The sequence below is a fragment of the Bombus vancouverensis genome, chromosome 5, assembly GCF_051014615.1.
Source record: "Bombus vancouverensis nearcticus chromosome 5, iyBomVanc1_principal, whole genome shotgun sequence".
Lineage (NCBI taxonomy): Eukaryota > Metazoa > Arthropoda > Insecta > Hymenoptera > Apidae > Bombus > Bombus vancouverensis.
Window position 1 is genome coordinate 15,177,659 of NC_134915.1, and position 24,494 is coordinate 15,202,152.

Below are 24,494 nucleotides of genomic sequence, written 5' to 3' on the forward strand. Positions count from 1 at the left end.
ACTAAGGTGACATTAGAAAAAATTATAGAATTCATTTTGCTAGTTCGAATATATTATTTCTTCGTTCCGAAAAAAATTAAACGAATTATTCCATTGCTTCGATCCACATATATCTTAAAAATAGAATTCTGAACGATTAGAATGAATGTCCTTAATAGACTTTTCTACTTCTTTCGCACTGTTTCCTTAATTGACTTCGATAGTAAATATTTTTTAATAGCCTCCTTAATTTAATTTAATTTAAAGTTGATTTATTTAATTTTATTGTATGTATATATGTAATCTTTGAGAGATTGCAATAAGTCATACTATACTGCATTTCCTGCGTGAATGTTCTGTAGCATCACCATCTCACGACTTTTATCAATAATTTTTATTATTTCTAAAGAAGACGCCATTACAAGTTCAGTTTCTGGCGCGTAGCATTATCGTACTCTTCAAGCAACTATTTTGCCAAGGAATTCCGGATTTGTTGCAAAGATTTTCGAGTATTTATAAAATGTGATACAGTTTATTACTAGAACACATATCTCAGCTTTCGGTAACAGACAGCATAATCTCTAAAATCAGTTATATTGCATTTCGAATATTTGTTAATGTCCAATGTAGAAATACATATATATTCGGAAATTAGTTAATTCGACACGATCGACTTCCCGCGGCATAAACACATCCCCACCCGTCCGACATTTGATAGGCGAACGGGTCGCGGGGAGTGTCATTGCGGTGTCGAAAGTCGTCGCGTAAGGACCTGTCAATTTTCGTTGTTCGCGATTTATTAATTAACTGCGTAGTATCTTCACTCATATTCCGCTGCCTTCGTACGCTATTATTAGGTTTGTGTTGTTAACAGTTGTTCGCTTATTAATTTATTATACATTATTATAACAAAGTTAAATAATATTTGAAATTCTTTTTTGTTCTTTTTCTTCTCTCGATCGTATGTTTGGTTCTTCTTCTAACTTTCAAGTTAGAATTGTTTCTGTCTCATTTTGATTATAATTCTATATGGTTGTTTTAAATTGATGATTTTCTTTTATGCAGGTTGCTCGACCATAGCGGAACGATAACTGGGAATTCAAAATAGCGTCGTTTGGACGCCATGATGATTAACAGTCAATTTGTCAGCTTCTCATGGAGATTGAGTTAGGTTTGTTAGAATGATAAAATGTTTTAATTATTGTAACGAAAGCAGACTTATACATACGTTTATATTATCTTTGCATTGGATCATTGGTAATACAATTACGTATTTATTGTATAATACTTATTTGATACGTACCTTTGCACTATATAGTTAATATGTAATATAATTGAACTAAAGAATAATTTCATATTTGAGAATATTAAGATGAAATTGGAAACAATTATAGAATTCACTTTGCTAATCCTTCGTTTCGAAAAAAATTAAACGAATTATTTCATTGTTTCGATCTACATATAGTTTGAATAGATTTTTTAATTTAATTTAATTTGAAGTCGATTGACTTAATTTTATTGTATATATATGTATATTCTACATTAGGAGATTGCAACCAATCACTTTGTTTCGTTTCCCGCGTGAATTTTCTATAGTATCGCCATCTCACGACTTTTATCAATAATTTTTATTGTTTCGAAAGAAGACGCCATTACAAGTTCAGCTTTTGGCGCGTAATATTTGCTGTTCAAGCAACTGTTTTGCCAAGCAATTCCGGATTTGTTGCAAAAATTTTCGAGTATTTATAAATGTGATACAGTTTACTACTAAAAGATATATCTCAGCCTTCGATAACACAATATAATCCCTAAAACCAGTTATATTGCATTTAGAGTATTCGTCAATGTTCAGTGTAGAGATACGAATTTTGTAATATTTGTAAACAATATTTTACGCTTTTTCAGACATCGTTTTAATATGTAATTTTATGACAGCAGCAAACAGCTGTACTTTTCAAAACAAAAGCTCAGTAAGAGGAAGAAGGAAAACATGTAAACATGTTTTGCTTCCTTCCCTACAGCCCACCTTCTCCTAACACAATTTTACTTCCAGAGAATGTTTTTGTGATCGCGTGCAATGCGATTAGCAGAGTTGGTGTTTATTTTGTAATTGTAATTTCAATATTTTTTCGAGCAAAATAGCTCTTATTAGTACTAACAGTAATAGCTATACGCGAAATTAGAGTCAGTGTTTGTTCGTTGGTTATTTATCGGGCGCGTTGGTAATTTTTTATTTCTCTTTTTGTATATAGTTTATTTTTTTATATATTCGTTTTCGGTATTCGAGTCAGTGCTCAAGACGATAAACCCTCTCTTGGAGACTGGCAATGTAAGTATCTTTGCACATTATTTACCAATTTAGTTTGTTCTTTGTATATTGCTTGAATTACTTTAATATCTATTGGAATGAAGTCTCAAAGTTTCAATATTGGATTACAAAATCTAAATTTTGAATTGTTCTATTAGAGTTTCAGTCCTTATAGTAATTACAGTTTATTAGAATTTCAATTTTGATTATTGTCAAAGTTTTAAGTTTAATAGAACTTCATGCTTCATTTTCTTGAACTTTTGAAACAATCAACACTGTGGTTTTAAGAATAAATTATAATGTTACATATTTTGTTCCAGCTTTTTCACGATCTGCAGCACTTCCTCTTGTTCTCTGGATAGGATCTTATCGCGCTTCAAAAGCTAGAAATGTAGGTACTTCAATTAATTCTGTTTCTTTCATTTTTTAAAAATTATAATTAACTAATCAAGAAATAAAATTTGCTGGAAATGTTTATTCTTCCTTATTATATTAATAAACTATAAAATTTTGTCTTCAACAATAGATTATATATATACTATTCCATGTTTTGTTACAGATATTTCACAACCTGTACTTCTACTGTAAGGTTTGATGATTCTTCCGGGATGACGGCCTTCACGGTGGTTTCCTCTGAGCTACGTCAACATTGTCGACATCGTTCTTCGTATGTAACTGTGAGTCGCATGCTTTTTGTTCCTCTGGTCACTCAATCATGTCGTAGGATGAAAGGTCCGAATCGACACGGGTGACTGGTTGTATCACGTAGAATTTTTTACGAGCATAGTGACTGCGAGTATTTATTATACCCGTGAGTGGTAATACATATTTCCTTTTTATGTGTTTTATTTATTAGTTCAGGATAGGTCTTCTTGCACATCGCATTTTTTTATTAACACGAATAATGTTGTGTAGTGTTAGTAATTGATTAATTATGAATGATCATGAATGAAGTCAATGTATATAAGTACGCGTATAAATAAAATGAATGAATATTTGAATACATAATAAATGTTGAAATTACTTGAATTAATTTTTTTGCGACGGGGAAGTACAATATCCTATGACTTTGTCACAAAAATATTAGAACTACAATGATGGCAATGTATATTATATATAATTTGTTTGTTAAAGTCCACTTCTTTCCGTACAAAAATGTATTTTTTATGTACAAGAAGAAATTTCGCGGCAGGCAGATTTTGGAATCAAAGCAACAAATTTTAAACACTTTTTCGTGATTTCGAATATATGCTTTGACGAAGAGATCGCCTGAGATTACTTAGCATTAATGTTTAAACTGCAGTGTATTATTATATTGCTTTGAGTTTTAGTTCTCTTTCATAAACAAATTCTGTGTCCTTTGCCTATCTTTTTTACAATAGTAGAATTTAAATAATTTATTAAACTATTAAGTTAAGTAAATTAACATAGATTCACAATAATTTCAAATATAATGAATAAATACAAAATGAAAGAATAGTAGTCCGTTAGATGCATATAAAGCAGATATACTAATCATCTTTTAGATCAGGATTTTCAGGTTTAACCCTTTCCGTACCCATTGCCAAGATCTCATTCACGTGCCCAGGTGCTACATGGATGAAGGAAAGACGATGGGTACGATGACCATAAACTTAATAATTTATTAGCGACTGACGACAATTGGCGTATCGTGCGCGACGTAATTTCCACATTGTGTGTGTGTGTGTGTGGTTAGGCTGTGGATTTGCGTCGTCATTTCAATGATTAATATTCAATTTATACAATATATATAATATAGATACACAAATATACATAATATAGATATACAAATATACATAATATAAAATGTACAAACATAGACGATAATACCCTTCATTCTACTATTATAACATTCAAATAAGAAAGTGATGGTACCAAATTTCGCACTATTTGTTCAAATGACGTCACTTCTTTAGAAAATGCAATGCATGTATTTCTTCAATTGTAAACTTATTTCTAATTAAAATTAGAATGTATTTATATCGCATTCTACGCAATGGTCGCTAGTTATCGTCAGTCGATTTCAGGAAAACGGTACGTAAATTAGAGTGTGAAAGTTGAATGCCAAACTCGGGTGTCGGAGGCGTCCCGGGACGTCCTCTCTAATGTAGGCTCTTGCACCCGGGTGTTATGTATGAGAATCGTGGAGTGTGTTGGTATGCCTGTTTTGCCACTTTTTAAATATAGGACTAGGTAGGATAGGTAGTATACCTTCTGGTATGTCTGTTAATAATAAGTAGGTAGGGCCGGGCAGGTTGGCACAGTCTCTGGTCGGGTAGGCGCGTTTTCGCGTGACCAACCTGTTTCTGGAAATCTAATTTGAAAAATCGACGGTGAAACTGGCACGAGTAGAGCATGCACTCGTCTCTGGTTTTGCCTTTCGATTTTTCGAATTTCGCGGTCGCGGTCGCGAATGGGTCGAAACGAACGTTTATTGCTCGAGCACGCACATGCGAGTGAGCAACGATCACTGCTGTGATCAGCTTCCGCGGTTTATATTTTTATTTTACCTTGGTAAGTTTTTTTTTTTTGTTTGCGATTTAGAAGTCTCGAGCTTAGATTTAAGTTTCAGTGGGCATTGCGCCCGAAGAAAGAAGAGGCTATAAGCCAAAGAGGCCCGGCAAACTGCCACTCAAGAGGGCAACTTCTAATGGCTCTCCATCCTCTGGACCATCCAGAGCATGAAAAGTCATTCGTATTACCACTTCGTCACTATGCTCGTCTTTAGTATTTGTAGTAGTATGTAGTTCTCTTCTGGTCAATTTACATATCACCTCATCATTACATTGGGCAAATCGCGGTTTTTTCTTAGTGTTGCGAATGATTAATACCGGTTTGAATTAGAGTTGCGAAGTAGTTGAAGTTTCGCGTTGGAAATTAGAGTTGCGAAAAAATGTGAATTTCGCGTTTTGAATCAGAGTTGCGAGAAAATAGTGACTACGGTTTGAATTAGCGTTGCGATGAAATAATCGTGTTTGCTGCAGTATTGCGAATTATAATAGTTCGCGTGATTGTTCTTAGCATTTCTTATTATCAATTATTAGAATTTCTTAACTATTATACCAGAATACTTATCGTGTTCTCTTCTATTTGAACAATATCAATATTCTGTTTTATAGCTGAATTTATTAAATTAGTGTTGCGAAACAGAAAAGTTATTCCACTCACGGGTTGTTCGAGTCTACATCGAGTGGATGGCCCTTCAGGCCAGCGATTTCTTTTTCAGCACCTCCTAATCCCAGAGCATTTGCTTTTGAAAATACTGCTGATAAACTTATCTATTCGATATTTATAAACATTTTTTAATTTGTTGTGGTACTATAATATGATTTTGAAATAATTTTGTTATCTATTTACTTAATACTTGAATATACAAGTCTGAGTGGCATCCAAATTACCCGAGAAGTCATTGAATATATTAAAAGCTTAGTTTCATGTAAAGCTGTTTAGTTTAGTAATTTTTTTAATCCGTTCTTCTTTCATCTTAGTATTCGGGTCAAAAGTTCAATTTTTGATTAAATTCAACTTCAAATTGCTTTGCATTTAGAACAATATTTTGATAATCTGATCTTTTCGTGCTTCCTCCCTACCATCAATTTTTTTGATGTACTAATAAATTAGCTTGTTATAGATTCGTATAAGTACGCCAGAGACTTATTTCAATAACATGGATAAGTGAAAGTATATAACTACGTACTGAGAAATATTTATCCGTATCTTGAGCATTTATTTATATTAAGAATTTTCCTACATTTTTTATATTTTGTGTTTGTTTCAGGAATCATCATGAAATTACCAGAAGAAGATTTATATCCCATATAATATTCCCTTCCTCTTCCCTTATTTATACCAATTAAATCTTTAGATAGATAGGATCCATGAACAGATTGTTAGGTTTTTAGTTAGGTTGGATCCACAAATTTTTAAATTCTTATATAGTCAGGTTAACTTAAATTTACAATTAGACAAGATGTGTCTTTAAATTGAATAAAGGTTATGACTACGATGATTAAAAAGTTAGGCTATTCTTAAGTCTGGCCAGGTTTATCATTATAGGTTGTAGGTAGTTAGTAGAAAAGTAATGGTAGAAAGTACTGCTTCCTAGTATTGTTAGCGCTTACTTATGTAAGTGTGCTAATATTTAATACATGTATCATTAATCCTCAATAATCCTCAAAGTCGACTAGGGTCCATAATTCCGTAAATGCGTGTCATTTTAATTCCGACCATTACTAGTGTTATAGCACAGACGAGTGTGTACTTTTACATACATATGTGTGTGTTAATTTGCGAACTGATCTCTCTGACTCTAAGTTAGAAAAAATTAGATTAACTGCAACGTTCTTGACATATAATGCAAAAATATGGCATGAAAGCTTATTCAACGCGGACATTACATAAAGAACAATGAAATCCTTTTAACAATGAGATTACTTGACACGTGAGTAGTTACGGAGTGTGTCTACCTATATATAGTTTAGTAGTATTAAAATTTCGTTTCAATTTTAACCACTATGGTTACCACATTTTTGGAAATTAATTTAATCTCACGGACAATTTTGTGATAAATGTTACTAGCTATCGTATTATAGTTTCATAAATTACTGATAACAAGGATAAGGAACACTAGATTGGTTAACGTATTTTACTAGCTCTTTATTAGTGACGCGTACAATACACGTGTTAAACATATTTATCATAACGAAGATAATTACAATTAGAAACCGCACAAAATGTTTCGTATCAAACCGATATAAATAACATTTCACAATATATTCCCGTATTTCAAATTTACTCGGTTAGTTATTTCAAGCAGTTTTATTTTCATCGACAAACTGTACTCATAGAAAATGTTCAATAAAAATCTTTTACCGCTTGAAAATTTTCCATATCTTTTTAAAAACTGGTTAATAAAATTTGTACGATTCGTCCTCTAGAAATTTTTAATTGGTGCCGATGTTCTCGACGAGTTTCTGAATAAAACGTTCCGTTAAAGGCGACATATAAAATCTTAATATACAAAATTCCAAATTGATATATCGAGGTTATCCAACGTGTGAAAGGGATATGCTAAAATCGATACCAGAACTTGCAACTATATCCATAATTGTATATACTATTACAAATATCAATTCACAATAGAGGTTGTTCCATTTCCTTTAGATACTATGTCTTTTATACAAGCAATAACATCATACAAATATGGTATATCAATTCTATGAAAAACAATGTCTTCCAGAGGCATTTTTGTGATACAATAGTTCAGCTGGTCGCAGTAACAATTATATGTATATCGCATAAATAAGACGAAGATGTATAGTTTCCTTTACCTCAAACATCGATTATTATCATCTGCGGTAAATACATTCTTCGGGTTTAATTGACGGTCGGTAAATACTAGGGTTATAATTATAGGTTGTTACACGAGTTGTAATCACATTTAGATCAGATAGCAGAGGACAATACAATGATACAATTCTAGATAACTTTGATAGTCTTCTTTGATCCAGTATCTAGCTGTGATTATTCATTTCTATAGAAGAGTACAGAAAGCGTAGTGATATATCAAGCGAATGTTCATCCTGTTAGGCTGAGTCCACACTGCTGTTCGCAAGTAGCTCGCGTAGACCCAGCATTATTTCTATCTTTAGTGTTATGTATTGAAATTAGAACCTTACGAATGAATTATTTCATGTTAGAAGGTACATACATAATAAACATCGAAAAGGACTACAAGTGCACTTGCCCATATCATATCTTATAATTGATACTGATAATTCAAATATTAAAAAACAACGATACGTTCTTTACAATAATTCTGGCAGTGAACAGCTCTTACAAGAAGTATTCTACTTATTACAAGTCGTATAAATGTATCTGTACAATTTTAAACAATTCTCGAAATAAATAATCTTATATCCGAGTTTCGCTGCTTTCACAGTTATATTCGCTACAGAGTCACATTCACATATATATCGATTTTTCCTCACGAATGTGCCATATCTGTTTTACGCTTACTACATGTACAATAATAATAAATAAACGCGCTTTTTATAAATCCCTTAAAAGTTAACCTATAGATGAAATTGTTTACTCTCATGGGGGAAGATCACAGGAAAAAACGTGATAAGTCTATTCGTGTCGATTTTCAAATTTTGATGCTACTTTACGGCTAGAAGGGGATTCACATAGTTCTGAAAAAGATTTGTTAAATCCAAAGATACAACTCTTTTCCAAATAGCCAATAAATCCACGAAGCTCCGTGACGATCAATATTTTTGGAATGTTCGAGGAAATGGCAAACGTATACACATATTTAATACTAAAATTATATAAAAATGGAGAAATTGACAACGTATCGAATTTTTAAATTATTCCACTGTAAAACATGAAAATTGTTACTTGTTATATTCTTCTCCTGTGATCTTTAATTATAAGCACGACCTATATTATAAAGTAGAAGTATTAAATAATCTATCTATCCATTTACATTTTCTCTCAGTTATTCTACAACAAACTATAAACAGAATTATTAAACACGTATATTAAAGCTATATGCTAACACATTCTTTTGAAACATCTCCCATTAAAAAGTGTACCTACCAAATCGAACAAGCTAGGTTCTGCATTACCGATACTGGCTTTAACAGACCAGCAAATAGCGTCATCTACTTGTAATGGAGCAGCAACAAGCGTAAATCGCTTTGAAAACTCATTCAATCGATCGTTTCCTTCGATAAGTTTGACAGACATTGAAAATTCTTATTAAATGTAGATTATCATAGATAATCGTCAGATTATCGTTTATGGATCGATTATAGGGTTTATCGTTGCCGGTGTGGTTGGGCCTTCGTGCTGAGTATCGTTTAACATTAACGTCGTTGTTGGTTCTTCCCGCGAATTTTGTGTAACTCTTCTATTCGGAGGAATGTACGTCCACCAAGCCAGGAAAAAGAACAGGAGGGACGCTGCTTTACCGATAAAGGCTAACGCCAGCATGTACCTGAAACAGTGTAAATGTTTTTGACAATGAAAGTCAATTCTTATGGGAATTGGAACCATGTAATCTTTATATGGATACGAAATTCCATATACACTAACCTACATAATAGTAATATCTATGTATATAGATGAATTACAAAAACATTATTATGGTCTGTACAGTAGTAGAATAAATAGAATAAATAACAAGACATAGACAAAGAAATACAAATATACAATCCTACTTTTTATCGATTTCTGAATAGTAGAAGTTCATTTTACATAAATAAAAGTATACAAATAGTATTTGACACGAGTCCAATTTCCTATCAGTCCATAAATTTAGAAACGATTAAGCAGGAATTTGTCGTGTATGTTTACACGATCGATGGCAAATCTTAACAAATACCTATATCGATATATATATTTATTTTATCGTACGTACCTGCTCATGTATAAATTATCGTAAACGAGGCAGGATCCTCCACCGTCGCAGGTTCCATTCCATAAAATGCAAGTGTCGTCTATAAGTGCGCCGAACACCATAGGTGCAGGTATCGTGCCCAGAATTCTAACTTTAATCCACTGAATACCCAAGGCAAACGATCTCTGATCATCTCGAACGACGCGAAGCGTCGCTGAAAGCGCGGGCATCGTGCAGAGAAAAGTTATGAACATGTTGCAAAACGCTAGAGTAATGAAGGGCCATAGGTAGGAGCACGATGTGTTGCAAGTCGTATTTATTGCCTCGTAACTGATCACATTGCCACCGGTGGTCAGATTTATCGGTGGCTCGCGTATGCAGGTGCAGTCTGAATATACCTGTAAAATACAAAACGGGAATATTAACGCAATGACTACAAATTAGTTCCGAACGTAACTTTCATTAGCGATCAGCTATTTTCGTTTACAATGAATAAAATAAATAAAAAATAGACATTGATAAATTCCTTTTCAATTAGGAATTGAACATTTATTTGAACGAGATCCAATAAATAATAGAATAAAATAATAATACTAATTTAATGTTTAATAATAAAGTAACGTTGCAAGCTTGCAACTGAATGAGTTTCTAACGAGCCTACGCTTTCATGAAATATCTGAAATAGCACGTTAGCAATAAAGACAAGGCGAAGATTAAGGAAAATATATACACATGTATATACATATAGTTCGAAGAAACAGGCTAGGCATTCACGAGTTTGCATACTAAGTGCGATAAGAAATCATACTGACTTCGACGTTATTTATCCTCGTTCCTTGATAACATCCTGCATGACAAGGGGAATAGTACGTGATCCCATCAACTCCGCATATTGGACTGAACTCTGACCTCGAGCAGCCGCAACCGTTATTGCACGTGCTGTCCAGTGAAAAAGATTTTCTGCAAACGTAAAATTTCTTAATTACGTAGCAATTTATATCTCTTGCAACTTCTCATAATATTTATGTGGATATAGCTGAAGTAGTAGATCTGCATGAATCCACTCGCCTCGAATTGTGACGAAAGTATGCAATAGAAAGTTTATTAATCTACTATGAAGTAATAATCAACGTTTTCTTACTCAAGTATTGCTATACAGTTAGTCGCGATATTATTTATTATTCTATTGAGATTATTAAGATGTAATAAGAATTTATGATAAATAGATAGAATTTTCTCATATTTGGCTTTTCTCGACTGCCATAAAAAACGAAAAGTCTAGAAACACGAAAATGGGTAAAAATAAATGAAAACAGAGATAAACGTAAAAAGAACGAAAAGCAGACATATAATACATCGTCGATAAAGTTATAAATATGCATACAGGCAAAATTGTCACATTTTTCGCTAGTTTGGAACGCGAAGTGAAGCAACTAGAAAATGGAGTTTCTGATACGCAATTTTACTCGCTACTGTACTAAAGCTAGTTTTAAGCAAATAAACGAAATTAATGCGCACACGGATAGAAAACAATCACGTACTTGGTTTGGTCGGAGTAGGGTACGGTGACTCCGGCGAAGTTTAAATTCGGGCAGTTGAGAACGAAGCACAAAGTGAAGGCGATACACGACGCGGTGGCCAGCAGACAGAACTTTAAAATGCCCGAGCACGGCAAATTAAAACGCTTTATGAGATAACCACCGAGGAAGGTACCGCCACCGCCAGCGGGTACAGTCACTAGACCTAAAAAACACACAAAAAAGAAAGATAAAAACAGTTATAAAAAGAGGTCCATTTCATTCGAGTACCAGTTTGCACGCGAGTTTAGGTCCTCCTGGTCGTGCCGAAATTTCGCGAAATTGCGTCGAAATATTAGCCAATCGTAAATATATCGTGGACGTCGAAATACAGGATGTTTCACGCGAAGATGCCAATTTATCGCTGTGGGAAGGTAGAAGAGGAAAAAAGATTTTATTAGTCAGAATGAAATATCGACTCAAAGGAAAAAGATACATGATAGGTCTATTTTTGTGATCTGACTTTTATGTTACCTACGATTATCATTTGAAATGATTTGATTCTTGCCTATTGAAATCCTTTTCAACCTTCCACGTATCAAGCTATAACTTGGTCTACTTGAAACACGCTGTATAAAAATGTTGACGATGATTTATGTTTGCGACATCCGCGCAGATATCTGACGGTAACATATCGTTCAGCCGATATTTTATGTTGCGCAAAGAGAGTAAAAGAAAAAAAAGGATGCATGATGAAAGAGGAGAATAAAAAATGTTTCGAGTATTTGACAAAAAATGTCGGCGATTACGCGTTACGATGGACGAGAGTCACGCGACTTTCTCTCTCGCTCTCTTTTTTCTTTTTTGATTGATTACAACAGAATGTTTGAATATTATTCACCCATTAGTAACGCAGCCGAGCTAGGGCTGACGTTGAATTGATTTTCGATCAGCTTCGGCAGGAACGCGGCGAAACCAGCGATAAGCAATCCTTCACTGGCACCTGCCAGATTCAACATGAAAAATCCTGGATTACCGAGCAGATCGGTCAGAGCACGAGGTAGTTCACGTATTTTCGAGAACGCCTCCCCTCGATCGCTCGAGGACGGCTGCTCGGGCTTCTGATGCGCCTCTGACACCCGCTCTTTGGCTAATTTCTCCGAACCTGAGAAAAGAGGCGTCATCGTTGAAGAGTCGATTAACGTTCCACTAGCGAGAAATATTTGGACTATTGCGTATCTTGGCAAGTACATAGTTTAGTTAGAAAATTATATGAAAAAAACGACTGGTATAATTTTAGTCTTCAGTATCATTACAGTCGTGTAAAACGAATACGATGACAGAATGAAATTGATTTCTGATAATTAGTACGTAATAACAAAACCGACGTCTATAACGTCAAACGTTACAAATCTGTTTCTTAAACATGTGTATTTTAAGTTACTAGTTCCAGATGGTAGAAAGGGAAAATCTTTGCGACGTCTTTTCCAAATTGAAGTTGACATACCAGGTAAAGCTGCCGGAAACGCCAAGATCGGTATAGCAATTACGAAACATATAACCGCAGCTGCTAGGAAACCTATCCACCATGCTCCCACCCATACGTTGCTGTTTGGTGTTAAGCCAATCCTGAACAAATATCGTCTACAATTAGCAAACATTTTAAATTATATAGAATTAATAATTATATATAGAACACACACTGCAACCGACTGATCCTTCTTTCGAATTTTCATCGTCTTCCAAACTTTACATCGATCTACCTAGTTAGCCGTCGTTTTAAACGGAAACAGGGAAGCTCGACGGCACTGCTAATATCCGCGAAACGGGTCAATTCTTTCTTTTTTAAACGCTTTAAAACGGCATTCATATTAAACGAAACTGCGGTAGAAAGTAGGCCGCGCGTAAACAAAAAAGAGCAGGCAAGGATTCCAGGGGAAAAAATGTAATTATCTCGGAACAGTATAGCGGACGACGAGCACGACAGGGTGAGTAGGCCGGAATTGCTCTTCCGTCGCGGAACTTCCGGCGCAACTGGCCGATTTCCTCGCGCTTTTTTAATTGCGCCGCACGGCGCGACCGTCTGAAATTCCCAACCGACCGAGCTTCTGCAACTTTCCCGACTAATTGCCGCGCAACGAGCCCGGAAGTTCTCCTCTCCTCGTGTTCTAAACCGATACGCGGACAAAAGTCTCGTTCGGCCTGCACTATTCGTCATCTACGAAAAAATTCTGCTAATTTGGTTAGGAAATTTGGCTATACGCTGTGTGCTATTAGGGCGACAATAAGTTAAATGCCACATTCGTAATTCATGAATCATCTTACGTAATATAAAAATAGTCGATAATAAAAAGATAACACTGCTATTAAACATTTTTTCATGGGAGACGTCTAGCACGAGCAATATTCTCTAACCTCGCCAGTACTTTGAAAACGTTTCTCACTCATCATCCGTTCCTTCACGGCGTACAATGCGCCATCATCATCGTACGAGCATAACCGAGCTCGCCGCCTAGCAAATTCCTTGAGAATCGCGGTATTACGCTGCAATATGTAGCATAATCTATTCGTAGCGTAGTCTAGAGAGCGGAAGGTGAGAAAGCGAAAAACTATGAAAAGTACTCGGAGGCAAGTCGCGCTCGAACCAACATCTGCCGTCCAATCTTTTGTTTCACTACGAAATTAAACGAGCCACATACATCGTGAACCTAAATTCACGGTACAAGAAAAATAAGGGACTACGAGTGAAAATAAAACTGAAAAATACGTCGTACTGTAGGATAAGACGGTACACAGTAATTTTTGTGTTACGCATATCGGTAGACTGCGGATTTTTATGCAAATTCGTATCTTCGCGCACATAAATAACAAGATGGATTCTAAATAGAGAATTGTTTTATCCATGAGATATTATAACGAGTATTTTAAATGGAGTATTTTTAAGCAGTAACGTCGTTGTTATTACGTTATTTTCGATAGATCGATTTGCAGTTGTTGAATCACGAAAGATGACATAATTTTGATTGGATCCCTCTGAGACTATTTTAATTAATTATTATAAAACATATATGTAGTTCACCGTAATAGACAGTCTCACTATCTTTGATTTCCTTTCGAGCCATAGCGTATCCTTGGTTTCACTTGTACTAGGAATTTAGGTTTGATTGGATCCTTCTGAGACCATTTTAATTAATTGTTATAAAACGTATATGTAGTTCACCGTAGTAGACAGTCTCACTATCTTTGATTTTCTTTCGAGCCATAGCGTATCCTGAGTTTCACTTGCACTAGGAATTTAGGTCCACGGTGTATAGTGGCTATTAAGCTGCTACAGTAGACGCGAGCTTGCAACCGGAAGTGGTCGTAACGCAAACGGCTACTCTACTCTTTTCCTCCATTCCAGCTCCATTCAACTGCATTCAGCTCCATCCAGCGGAATCGGAAGGAAAATGTAATTGCACTCGCGAGAATGTTATTAGCTCTCGACAAACGTTTTCGTCCCTTTGTTTTTATTCGAGGTTTCTGTAGGGACGAAGCGGCCTCTCTCTGTTTGCAAATTATCGGATTGCGTTCGCTTCGACACGCAATTTAAGTTTGCGGAAAACTCGGTAAATCCTGTTGCGACCCGGCCGTAAAACTTCCGCCGTTTAGGCGGTTACGAGAATCGAATTTTAAATTGAGGATTAGCAGGCTTCAACCGGGAAGCGCGTCGTAGTTGATGTTGGACAAAGGATGTTGTTCGATGGTTGGTCGATAGAGATGGGATATTCTCGATGAATTTTATCGATAAAAACAGACGTGTTAAAACGATTATTGAAGCTTGTGATAACTAGCTTCCGAATAGGTAAATATATAGTGCGAAATTGAGGATTACGTCAAATAGATGATTGGATTTAAGCTTCGTGATTAGTAATTCACTCTTAAATATTGTACGAAGTATAGTGGTAAAATGACGGTAGGGATGTTGGATGATCAAGATTGCTTTGAACCGATTTGAACCAATAAGGTGAATAATTGAAATGAATAATTCTACGTTCGTGACAGTAACGGAAAGCGCATATGATAAAAGTCTACGACAGGAAGACTTTATTATCCATTTGAAAAGATGGAAACTATCAAAATTCAATTGATTTGATTAATTTGATTAATTTTTGAATCGAGTTCAAGCGAACAACGTTTCTCCGATTCTTTCATAGTCTCGATATATTTCTCTAAATATCTGGAATTTAACTAGTATCATCAGCAAATATGATGTTTGACGTTGAATCAATTCGATATGACGAACAGGGATGTTTTATCGATTGACGAAACGAATATTTCTAGCAGAGGCTTTACGTAACTTTTTTCCCGTCGGAGTTACGTTTGCTACGTCCGATGGGCTGGGCTCATTTTTTCCTGGCAAAACCCGACTGGGAAGAGGTGATTGATTGCCCGGAAACGGCTGACTAACTGCACGATCATCCCTTAGCAGACTTAACTGCTCTATACCGACCGAAGAAATCGCCGTTTAGCCTTCTTTTTCCCCCGTTTTCTTTCTATCTGTCAGTCGTAACTGATCTTTAAATGACACTCGACTGCTATGACTTCCAGATGTTCAATCTGTTCGTCGGTAGAAACACGGAGAAATGGAAAGAAATTTTGATAAGCTGCTTAATTTCTAACGAAATGGAAATTTTAGATTTCCAGAGAGATTAACATTCGAAGAAATTCAGATTTCAAGATAGAAGAATTTTAGAAGAAGATGGAAGTCTCTGCCAGACAAGTAATTTTAACTAATTTCGGATATTTATATAATTTCCTCCGATTGTTTTTAATTGTAAATTTAATCGTAAGTTAAAGTTAACGAAGAGTCGAATAACAGAAGATGGGAAAAGCCTTTGTTCGATCCAGTGTCAAAGACCTTTCAAATTTCCATCTCGAAACCATTAAATACATTATGAAACATTCTCGAACATTTCCGCGAAATCCGCGAAAAAGAATCCATCTGCTGAACCTTAAACGCTTGGAGAACATTAAAATTGGTGGAAAGAGAGGATCGTCGCACGACTTGCAAGGAAGAATTACGATGGACGGACAATGGCTGGAAAGTTGTCCGCGTTCATTATGCGTTTTACGCCGGCTAAAGGGGTTCATAGTCGTCGAATGCCGATGGGGAATGACGCGTAATGGGCTCACCATCGGAATTTGTCGCCTCTCGTGCCGCTACGCGTTAAACGCGTTTCCCGCTTTTTTCCCACCGCTTTAAGAGTGGGGGTGCGTTTAGCCAGGCCGTCACGGCAACTTTATTAAATTCCCGCCAGGATTTATCGGCTGTTTGCCCCGATCCGTCCAACATTTGGGGCCGAATGTGAGCATTACTACAATACTCGCTGTTACTTGACCATTTATACAAGGAAATTTATGATTACGACGTAGGAATGTTGGAGATCTCCTATTCAAAAAACGGTAAAGTGAGATACAGTGCAAGTTATATTTAACGCATAAAATAATATTAATAGCTTAACCGAACATCGCTGTGTTATTCGGGGCCAATCGTGATCGAATCTCATTTTTCTATCGCTAGAAAATTTCTCAAATTCTACGAATATAAATTGCTGAAACGAAATAGGGGCATGAAGAATGATACGCACCGGGGCAGGGTTAAAACTATAAATTTCTGGAACACAGTAAATAGAGCTTAAAGATACGATAACCATGGAAAGATAAAGAGGAAAACCACTTTCCGAAAGAACGCTCGCAAAAACATGTTACTGTACACCAGCATCGCACACTCGCAGAAGCTTCCAATCTGACACTCGACAACTGGTAGTACGCAAATACGAGTGAATCACGTTTCTCTGAAGCACATTGCAGATGCATCTTACACCGTGTTGTAAGAAATTCGAACTTTATATTCCTACATCTTACACGTACGTAAATCCACGTCGCAGAATTTCGAAATTAATCGCGAGATCTTGGAGACGAGACACGAGGTTGGGGATGGGAGAGGCAGTGAAAAATGGTCGGACATGAAGATTTCGTGGTAAACCAGCGAGGAACAGGATCGTGGAAATAGAATTTTCATGGCTGAGATCTTGTTTTAAACGGTGCACGAATAACGCCCGAAGAGGAATCGAGTTAATGGACAGGGATGATGTTGCTGGTATACACGGGCTATCGGATTTTTATCATCTATTTTTGCTGTTTCACGGCCTTGAAAAGAAGCTTCGCAGAAGGAGCTTGTCGTTACGACGGCCAAACGTTCTCAAACGTGTTTGCATCGCTTAATTATATCTTCTTGTCCCTGAAACGATAACGAGGATACCGATGTCGATGCTCTTTTTTTTGGTCTCGTATCACGGGATTAATTAATTAATCTTTGCTTCCGTTGATTTATTAGTTTTCACGAGGCAGACGAATTCCTTTCGATGAAGTTTGGAAGACGAGGAAATTTTCGGTTTCATGGAAATTAGTTTAATTTATCAATGGGCAGTAAGAGGATTCTATAGATTTTGCAAAATATAGAGGACACGGTGATTTATGTTAGAGTTTGGGAAATAAAAAAACTACATAACCATGAAAAAGTATTGAAGTAAATTTTCTTCTTGAAATGTTAACTTTTTCCTTCGTGGAAGGAAAGCTTTTTGAAAACAACGTACATGACACAGAACTGCCATAATGCCGCAACAAAAGTCGATAATACATAATCTTCAGTTCAGTTACACGATACTACAGCCGATTTTCCAATTCCACGAAGCAAGAACTGCGCAGGGTGGTACGGAAATTTTGAAGGAAATACAATCTTTGTTTCCAATCTGCTCTCTACCCCGTTGAAAATACCTCGGAGGACCATTAGAGCGTATAATGGGCCGCGATTAATAGCGCATGTAACCCCATGGACGCGGTTGCACGCACGTACACGTACACGTACACAGCCCGTGGAGAAAATGTCAAGCGGTGAACCAACGTTTGAGGATGATGCCGATGTTACCCTTCAAAAGTGTCACTTCATCCCCCGACACTTGAAGCACAATCAAGTTCCATTTGTCTGCAACGCTTCCTTCCCCCGCGGAGCAACCCCTCGTCTCTTTCGTTCAGTTACATCCCCTCCACGAGATGCACGTGAGAATCGAATTAATCGTTGCTCGCTGTCCTTCTTCCCGCCTTTTTTCCCCGCTTCCAATCCTTTCTATTCGCAAACGGAGACGTGTATGACACCGAGAGCATCGAGCAGTAAATCGAGTTGTCGGCCGTGTAAAAGATTCCCAACGTCCGAGGTTCTATCTTCGCGTATTTTACTTTTAAATGACGGGCTATCGATTCGGAGCTCTACGTATTTTCTGTTTGGTCGACGTCCAGGGTTCTGTGGCGTTTTCTTCTTTATTTGCATTTCTCGCGTTTCAACTTTCCCAAACTCTTCAAACGGTTTTTCTTTGTAGGACGTTTTCGCATAAGAGTGTAAGCGATAATTAGAATGGAAATGTTTGTGTGTGCAATATAAAATATTGGAGATAAAGTAGGACGACAGAAGTTCGAAACTTGCATAGAAATTAAGATGGCAAAGAATTGAGATTTTAAGATCGAAGAATATTATATAAGATCGCCTACGGTAAATAATAAGAATTTCACGTGATAAATTACCAACTAATAATTATACAATTCTGGATATTTATTTATACAAAGTATCCATAAGTAAGGTAAGAAGATCGATTGAAAATAAGGAAAATTCGATTTCGAAAGAAGATCAAACTCGCAGAAACAAATCTTCCTTTCGTTCTTCCTGTGTTTCTACTTTTGTTTCATACCGATAAAATGCCCGAACCACTAAACTTTCCGGAGTAATCATTTTCCGGGGAACTTCCATTTTTCCCCGATTAATAAATCAAGCTCAGGCTGCGTTCCCGTTAAAGCTCAAGGAGCCAAGAAATTATTATGATAACAGCCTACATCAGAAAAGACAAAAGAAAGGAAGGAGAAGGCGGGGACGAGGAACGAGCAAGAAGTGGTTAGAAGGAGACTGAAATTAAAAGTCGAAAGGATCCCCCCATTCACATTTCACGGTTAACTGCGCCTCTCGTAGCGGCGGACGATCCGAATGGACATCAGTAAATTTAGAATCCTTGCAAGTTTCTTCTGAAAGTTTATTTGAAAGCCACTCCTCGAAATGAATCGATGTTCTTCCCCCGATAAACACGGCCAACTGTCGCGAGAATTTTTTTGCCCAATTTCGAAAGAGTAATGGCCGAAGTTAAAAGGACGCATCTAATTAATAAACGTTCGTGTTTCATTTAGAAGTACGGAAACATTATTCAAGGTGCAACGAGATACGATTTAGAAAGAGAGAAATGAATCGATAGGAGAAGAAAATTTCTAGAAGTAATTCATCGTTTTTCATTCTTTTATCAACGAATAGTTGGTAGTTTGCGCGCTGTCTTTGATATTTCCCGTGATAACGCGAGGAGATGCGCGATCGAGAATTTAGGGCTAACGATAACTTTTAGTTAGTATCGTGTGCTCAAAGTGTGGAAGGTGATGCTAAACGATGATATTTAAGTAACCTTAGGGGATTTTTTGTTTGTTAATTTTAAACTCTCTCCGATGCGAAAAATTGGAATCGTGTTTACAGATTGAAGTTTGTATAATGGCATACACGTGTGTATCTGTATATATATATTTTTTAAGATTCAATTTATTTATAGCTTCGTTATATTTTATCGAATGAATTGTTTTGAAAAGCGGGCATAACATTCATTATGGACATGCATGAAAGCCATGCATATGACGCTAGTATACGAGTTGTAAGTTATAAAAATTTGTATTCAGACTCACTCTGACGGATCTACGGTGATAAAATCTGTATACAGCTTCAACAACTCGCCTCCGACAACATACCCTAATGCAGGCCCTATTATGGCCATTGTGTAGAAAATTCCTAAACAGAACAAAGATACATTGTGAATGTAACGCGATGCAACCAAAAATTTAAGAGCAAAGATGTAATGCTTTTAACATTTTTTCTTTTCTTTATTATATCTTTTACTTCCGTAAAATGTAGATATCAAAAGTGATTTCAAAATTTCAGCGGCGATGTACCTACGTATTGAATTTGATACCATAATCGCTGCCGATGATTCAATATTTCTCAAATAATACTTGACTTAACTACGCTCTAGCTTCTTTTTAGTAATAGAGGCTTTAATAGTTCCGAAAGACGATAACAGACAGACGTGGTTTTCTTACCTACATACACAGAGGACATCTTTTTCGACACGTTCTCATCTAGGTACGTAACGCCGAGCGTATAGAAAGGAGCGGAACCCGCCCCGTGCAGAAGTTGGGCCATCAGAAAGATAGTTAAGTACAATCCGCTGTATGGTTCCTGGTCTGTTTGGCCCACGGATCCATTACAGGATAGCTGAATGTCGAGGAAGCGAATTGAGAGTAATTTAATCAGCAAACGAGAATAGTCCAAAAATATGTCTGATCTTTTTCTCCATAATGCGAGATTGTATTAGAATCGGAATAAAAAGAATGGAACGAATGAAACGTTTAAAATGTCAGTTGATTATACACCGTTTACGTCGCAATAGTGGATTTTTTATCATAGGATAAAAAAAGTAACGATTCCACGAAGTTCTCGATCGATTATGGAGATGATTAAGTTTATTGTATGTGTAAGAAGCTTCTTTTTGTAGAATGGCTAGTTTCATTATTAAGATTAATCTTTTTTCGAGGAATTTACGTTTGACGTAGTAATTTTCTTGTTTTGAAAGTTTGATGGGTGTTCATTAACATATAACCGAGATGCATTGAAAGGTAAAGGTAAAACGTGGTGTGACGATTTTTTTCTTTTCTTTTCGGTTTTTTTTACGTTATTATTTTTTCTACTTTCGAATTTTTTGTAAGGAATTAAATTTGATATTTAATGATAGAAAAATTAACATCTATTTTTGATATTTGAGGATAAAAAAAATTGGATTATGTTATAAAGACAGGAATTTTGCAATATAAAGGGTGACATCCATCAGTAAACCCTATTCCTTACTCCTAATTGAATCTTTACTCTTCGTTGATCAAAGGCACAAGCTCGTATCCTCTAGTAATTGATTCTCAAGTAGTAAACAGTATAAAATTATCACATTAAAATAAGAATAAGTTTCTTCTTAAAGAACCTCCTCCCATTTATATATTTTGTTCTTAGTCAATGTCTAATATTCCACCAATTGTTAATATTCCAAGCTATTATTGTGTGCTTTTATTTAAATATTAAGTCAGCCTGCACGTAATATAATTTCTTCGATACACATATTAAATGCTAGTGAACATGAATTTATCAATAATTACCAATGATCTATTCTACCTTATTTTCTCTTTTGCAATAATTATTGCTTGCCACTTTTCTCGTGCTAAATTTTAAATTCTTCTTTTTTATAAAATCTTTGTAGCAGTAAATTCTAATGTTGAAGAAAAACTGCATTTTCAAAAATTTATTCAAAGAGCTTTTCTCTCGCTATAATATGAAAATCAATTGAGAAAACACTGATCTTTTGGCTATTAAACTAGTTAACAGTTGCGTAAAATTACTTACCGAACGGGACGATGTGTTCGTCACCCTCTGGCATATATTTTCCGATTGCTGGCCGCCTCTGTATGGTCCAGCAATATAGTGAGGAGACGCGAAAAGTAGACTTCCTAAGCCTAAGACTACAACACCTATGCCTATGTACCTGTCAAACAGAGATGAAACCGGCAATTTCATTTTCTAGGAAATTTGAAATTTCAACGTGCGTTATTTTGTTATTTAGAAAACTCAAGTATCTAAGGACTAAATTACATAAATCCTAATCGCTACAATCATTTATGTTGGAACATTAGCTTCGAGGCTACGCTGTTGAGCTGTTTGTTTTCAAGTGTTATCGATTATCGATTTAGGATTAAGCCCATACCATAGAGGGTGATGAGGGCACGAAAGTTTCGAAGGGAAGAAACGAAATGGAGATTAACACCGACATTGTTCGTCCGGCTGACGTTAGGATTAATATTTATGAGAACTGTCGGGGTGAACCGATATCGGCATTAATATTAATAGACAAGACAATACCTTGTATACGTGCATACGTATATATATATATATATACATTATACATATATGTGCAAGGTATATATCTGAACATATTTGTACGCATACGCATCATTGATTTGCTGCAAGATTGATACAACTAGGGAATGTGAATTGCCAATAAGAAATCAAGTTAGAGAAGAGGTCTGTTCGTGAGAAAAATTGAGAGAAGATTGATCGATTTCGTAGATGCATTAAACTCTTAATTTGTGGTATCGTCTAGTGAATATATGTATTTATGTATATAAAATTATGTATAGTAAATTGCCAATAAGAAATCAAGTTAGAGAAGAATTCTGTTCGTGAGAAAAATTGAGAGAAGATTGATCAGTTTTATAGATGCATTAAACTCCTAACTTGTGGTATCGCCTAGTGAAATATGTATTTATGTATACATATACACACCTCGGTTTCGATGCTTTTGAACGGCCGCCTAGATAGCTCACTGGAACGAGTGTAAGGAAACTAGCTATGTCGTATCCGCCCGCTATCAAGCCCGTCTGCGATGACCTCAGACCAAATCTCCTTTCTATCGTGGTTATGACCACGTTCACAAAACCATTGACCACCATACCTAAAAGAAAAGCGTAGGATTTTAATAAAATGAAATTGCAAAATAAACGAAATCACACACGTTGGTAGTAACGTGGTTTCAAGCAATTTTGATACTTAGAAACTTGAAGTGAAACAAATAAATGATAGTTCAGCTTAGTGATAATAGTGTGATTTCGAGTTTGCTCGAATTCAAGTCGCAAAATTGGTTCGTCTAAAAAAATTCAATATGTATTCTCATAGAAATTATATAATTTTGCGTATGGAGGTGGGAAATGTTTCCTTCAATGTTATATGTATATTGCGCAATGGTTACGTAATAGAAGTTTCGAAGAATCTTATTAGAGCGATACGATTGAATCGATGAAGCGTTTGATCATCACCAACAGCCGATTGGTTGGATAGTTTCTCTAACGAATGCGTAGTCCGCTTATTTATGTATTATTAGGTAATCTAGGAAGATTTATTTAAGAAATATGTAATAATTATCGAAGTTGTTTCAACGTCTATAATTTTCACTTCGTTCGCTGTATTTAATTTGACTCAATTTATAAAAGTTCCAAAATCCATTCCTCTCTGCACTGAAATCCAATTTCCTTTCCATCGAAATAACCAATTCCGAACTTGTAAGAGCTACATATATCGTGGGCTATTTTGCACCGTACTGGAAAGCATCGTACAACCGATAGTATCTGGAATTTTATCAATCCTGGCCGACTTAAAACGGCAGGAAAGCGATCGATAGGAATACTCGAGTATCCTGATAATACTCCTTCCGATCTCGTTGTCCCCGTTCTCAAATTCGGAACAACATTGATCTTCGATACGCGTGTGTCGTTCGTATCCGATGCACCGAAGCAAATTCGTGTGCCGGGTGTAAATGAATCAGAAGGGCTAAAGTAATTGAGTTACGATCTCCCCTCTGCTCGATTCAGTGTCCGCTCACCCTCGAAGAAATCGCTCTCTCGAACGTAAATCTATTAAACACTTCTTTCTCACGAATATACACGATGCTGATCACCTCTGAATCGAACAGTGTTCGTTCGTTCGTTCGTTCGATGCAACAAACAGGCGTTGACAGGGCGTTGAATTACAAAACCGGTGGCCATGCTGTACAGTATCGTTTGACAAAAGCGTTGAACCATCTCTGACAATCGCAAAAATCAATCTTCTCTTTCTCTGCGAGATTCAAACGTGGAGAGAAGAGAGTGGCAGGTCCCTGCTCGAGATTTTTGCAACATAGATTCTCCTTTTGACGGTTGTGTTTCGGTAGAGACTCGTAGTTATTTACTTCTGGTTTTATATTCGGTTTAACGAATGGAGCTTTTTTGAGAGAGGTGGTTTAAACCGAGAGTCGTTTTTGTAAGGTGGAGAAATTTTGCGATAAAATTTTGTGTAGAATTTTACTAAATTTGCTGTATATGTAAATTCGCTTGAAAGGTTTACGTAATGATATAAAATTTATTAAATATTTTTATTGGTAAGATAAAATTGTACTGTAATTTTCAACGAAACCTATGTTAGAACGATTGATCATATTTTATTCGCCTCGATCGTCATCTTTTATTCATTATACTCGCTGAGTGCCTTTACAATTTATGTCTTTTAACGTTC

General features: G+C 35.9%; 1 protein-coding gene and 1 long non-coding RNA gene across 10 annotated transcripts in view; one reads left to right on the plus strand and one right to left on the minus strand.

Moving 5' to 3' along the window:
* The first annotated feature begins 730 nt into the window (after positions 1-730).
* On the plus strand, positions 731-6,969 carry LOC117158430 (uncharacterized). The gene is made up of 6 exons (XR_013058355.1): positions 731-836; positions 1,045-1,150; positions 2,033-2,308; positions 2,608-2,678; positions 2,847-2,964; positions 6,087-6,969. It is a non-coding gene; the product is annotated as an uncharacterized LOC117158430 (long non-coding RNA).
* The window catches only part of Oatp26F (Organic anion transporting polypeptide 26F), a 47,840-nt gene continuing 30,289 nt past the window's right edge, over positions 6,944-24,494 (minus strand). For all 9 annotated transcript variants that reach the window (XM_033337306.2, XM_076618543.1, XM_076618545.1 and 6 more), the window contains 10 exons: positions 22,734-22,902; positions 21,798-21,936; positions 20,450-20,624; positions 20,039-20,141; positions 12,738-12,859; positions 12,132-12,395; positions 11,255-11,456; positions 10,526-10,673; positions 9,735-10,111; positions 6,944-9,311 (listed from right to left, as the gene is read on the minus strand). In XM_033337306.2, the coding sequence (XP_033193197.1) occupies positions 9,113-9,311; positions 9,735-10,111; positions 10,526-10,673; positions 11,255-11,456; positions 12,132-12,395; positions 12,738-12,859; positions 20,039-20,141; positions 20,450-20,624; positions 21,798-21,936; positions 22,734-22,902 (1,898 nt within the window). In that variant the 3' untranslated portion in view covers positions 6,944-9,112. The remainder of the gene's footprint in view (positions 9,312-9,734; positions 10,112-10,525; positions 10,674-11,254; positions 11,457-12,131; positions 12,396-12,737; positions 12,860-20,038; positions 20,142-20,449; positions 20,625-21,797; positions 21,937-22,733; positions 22,903-24,494) is intronic.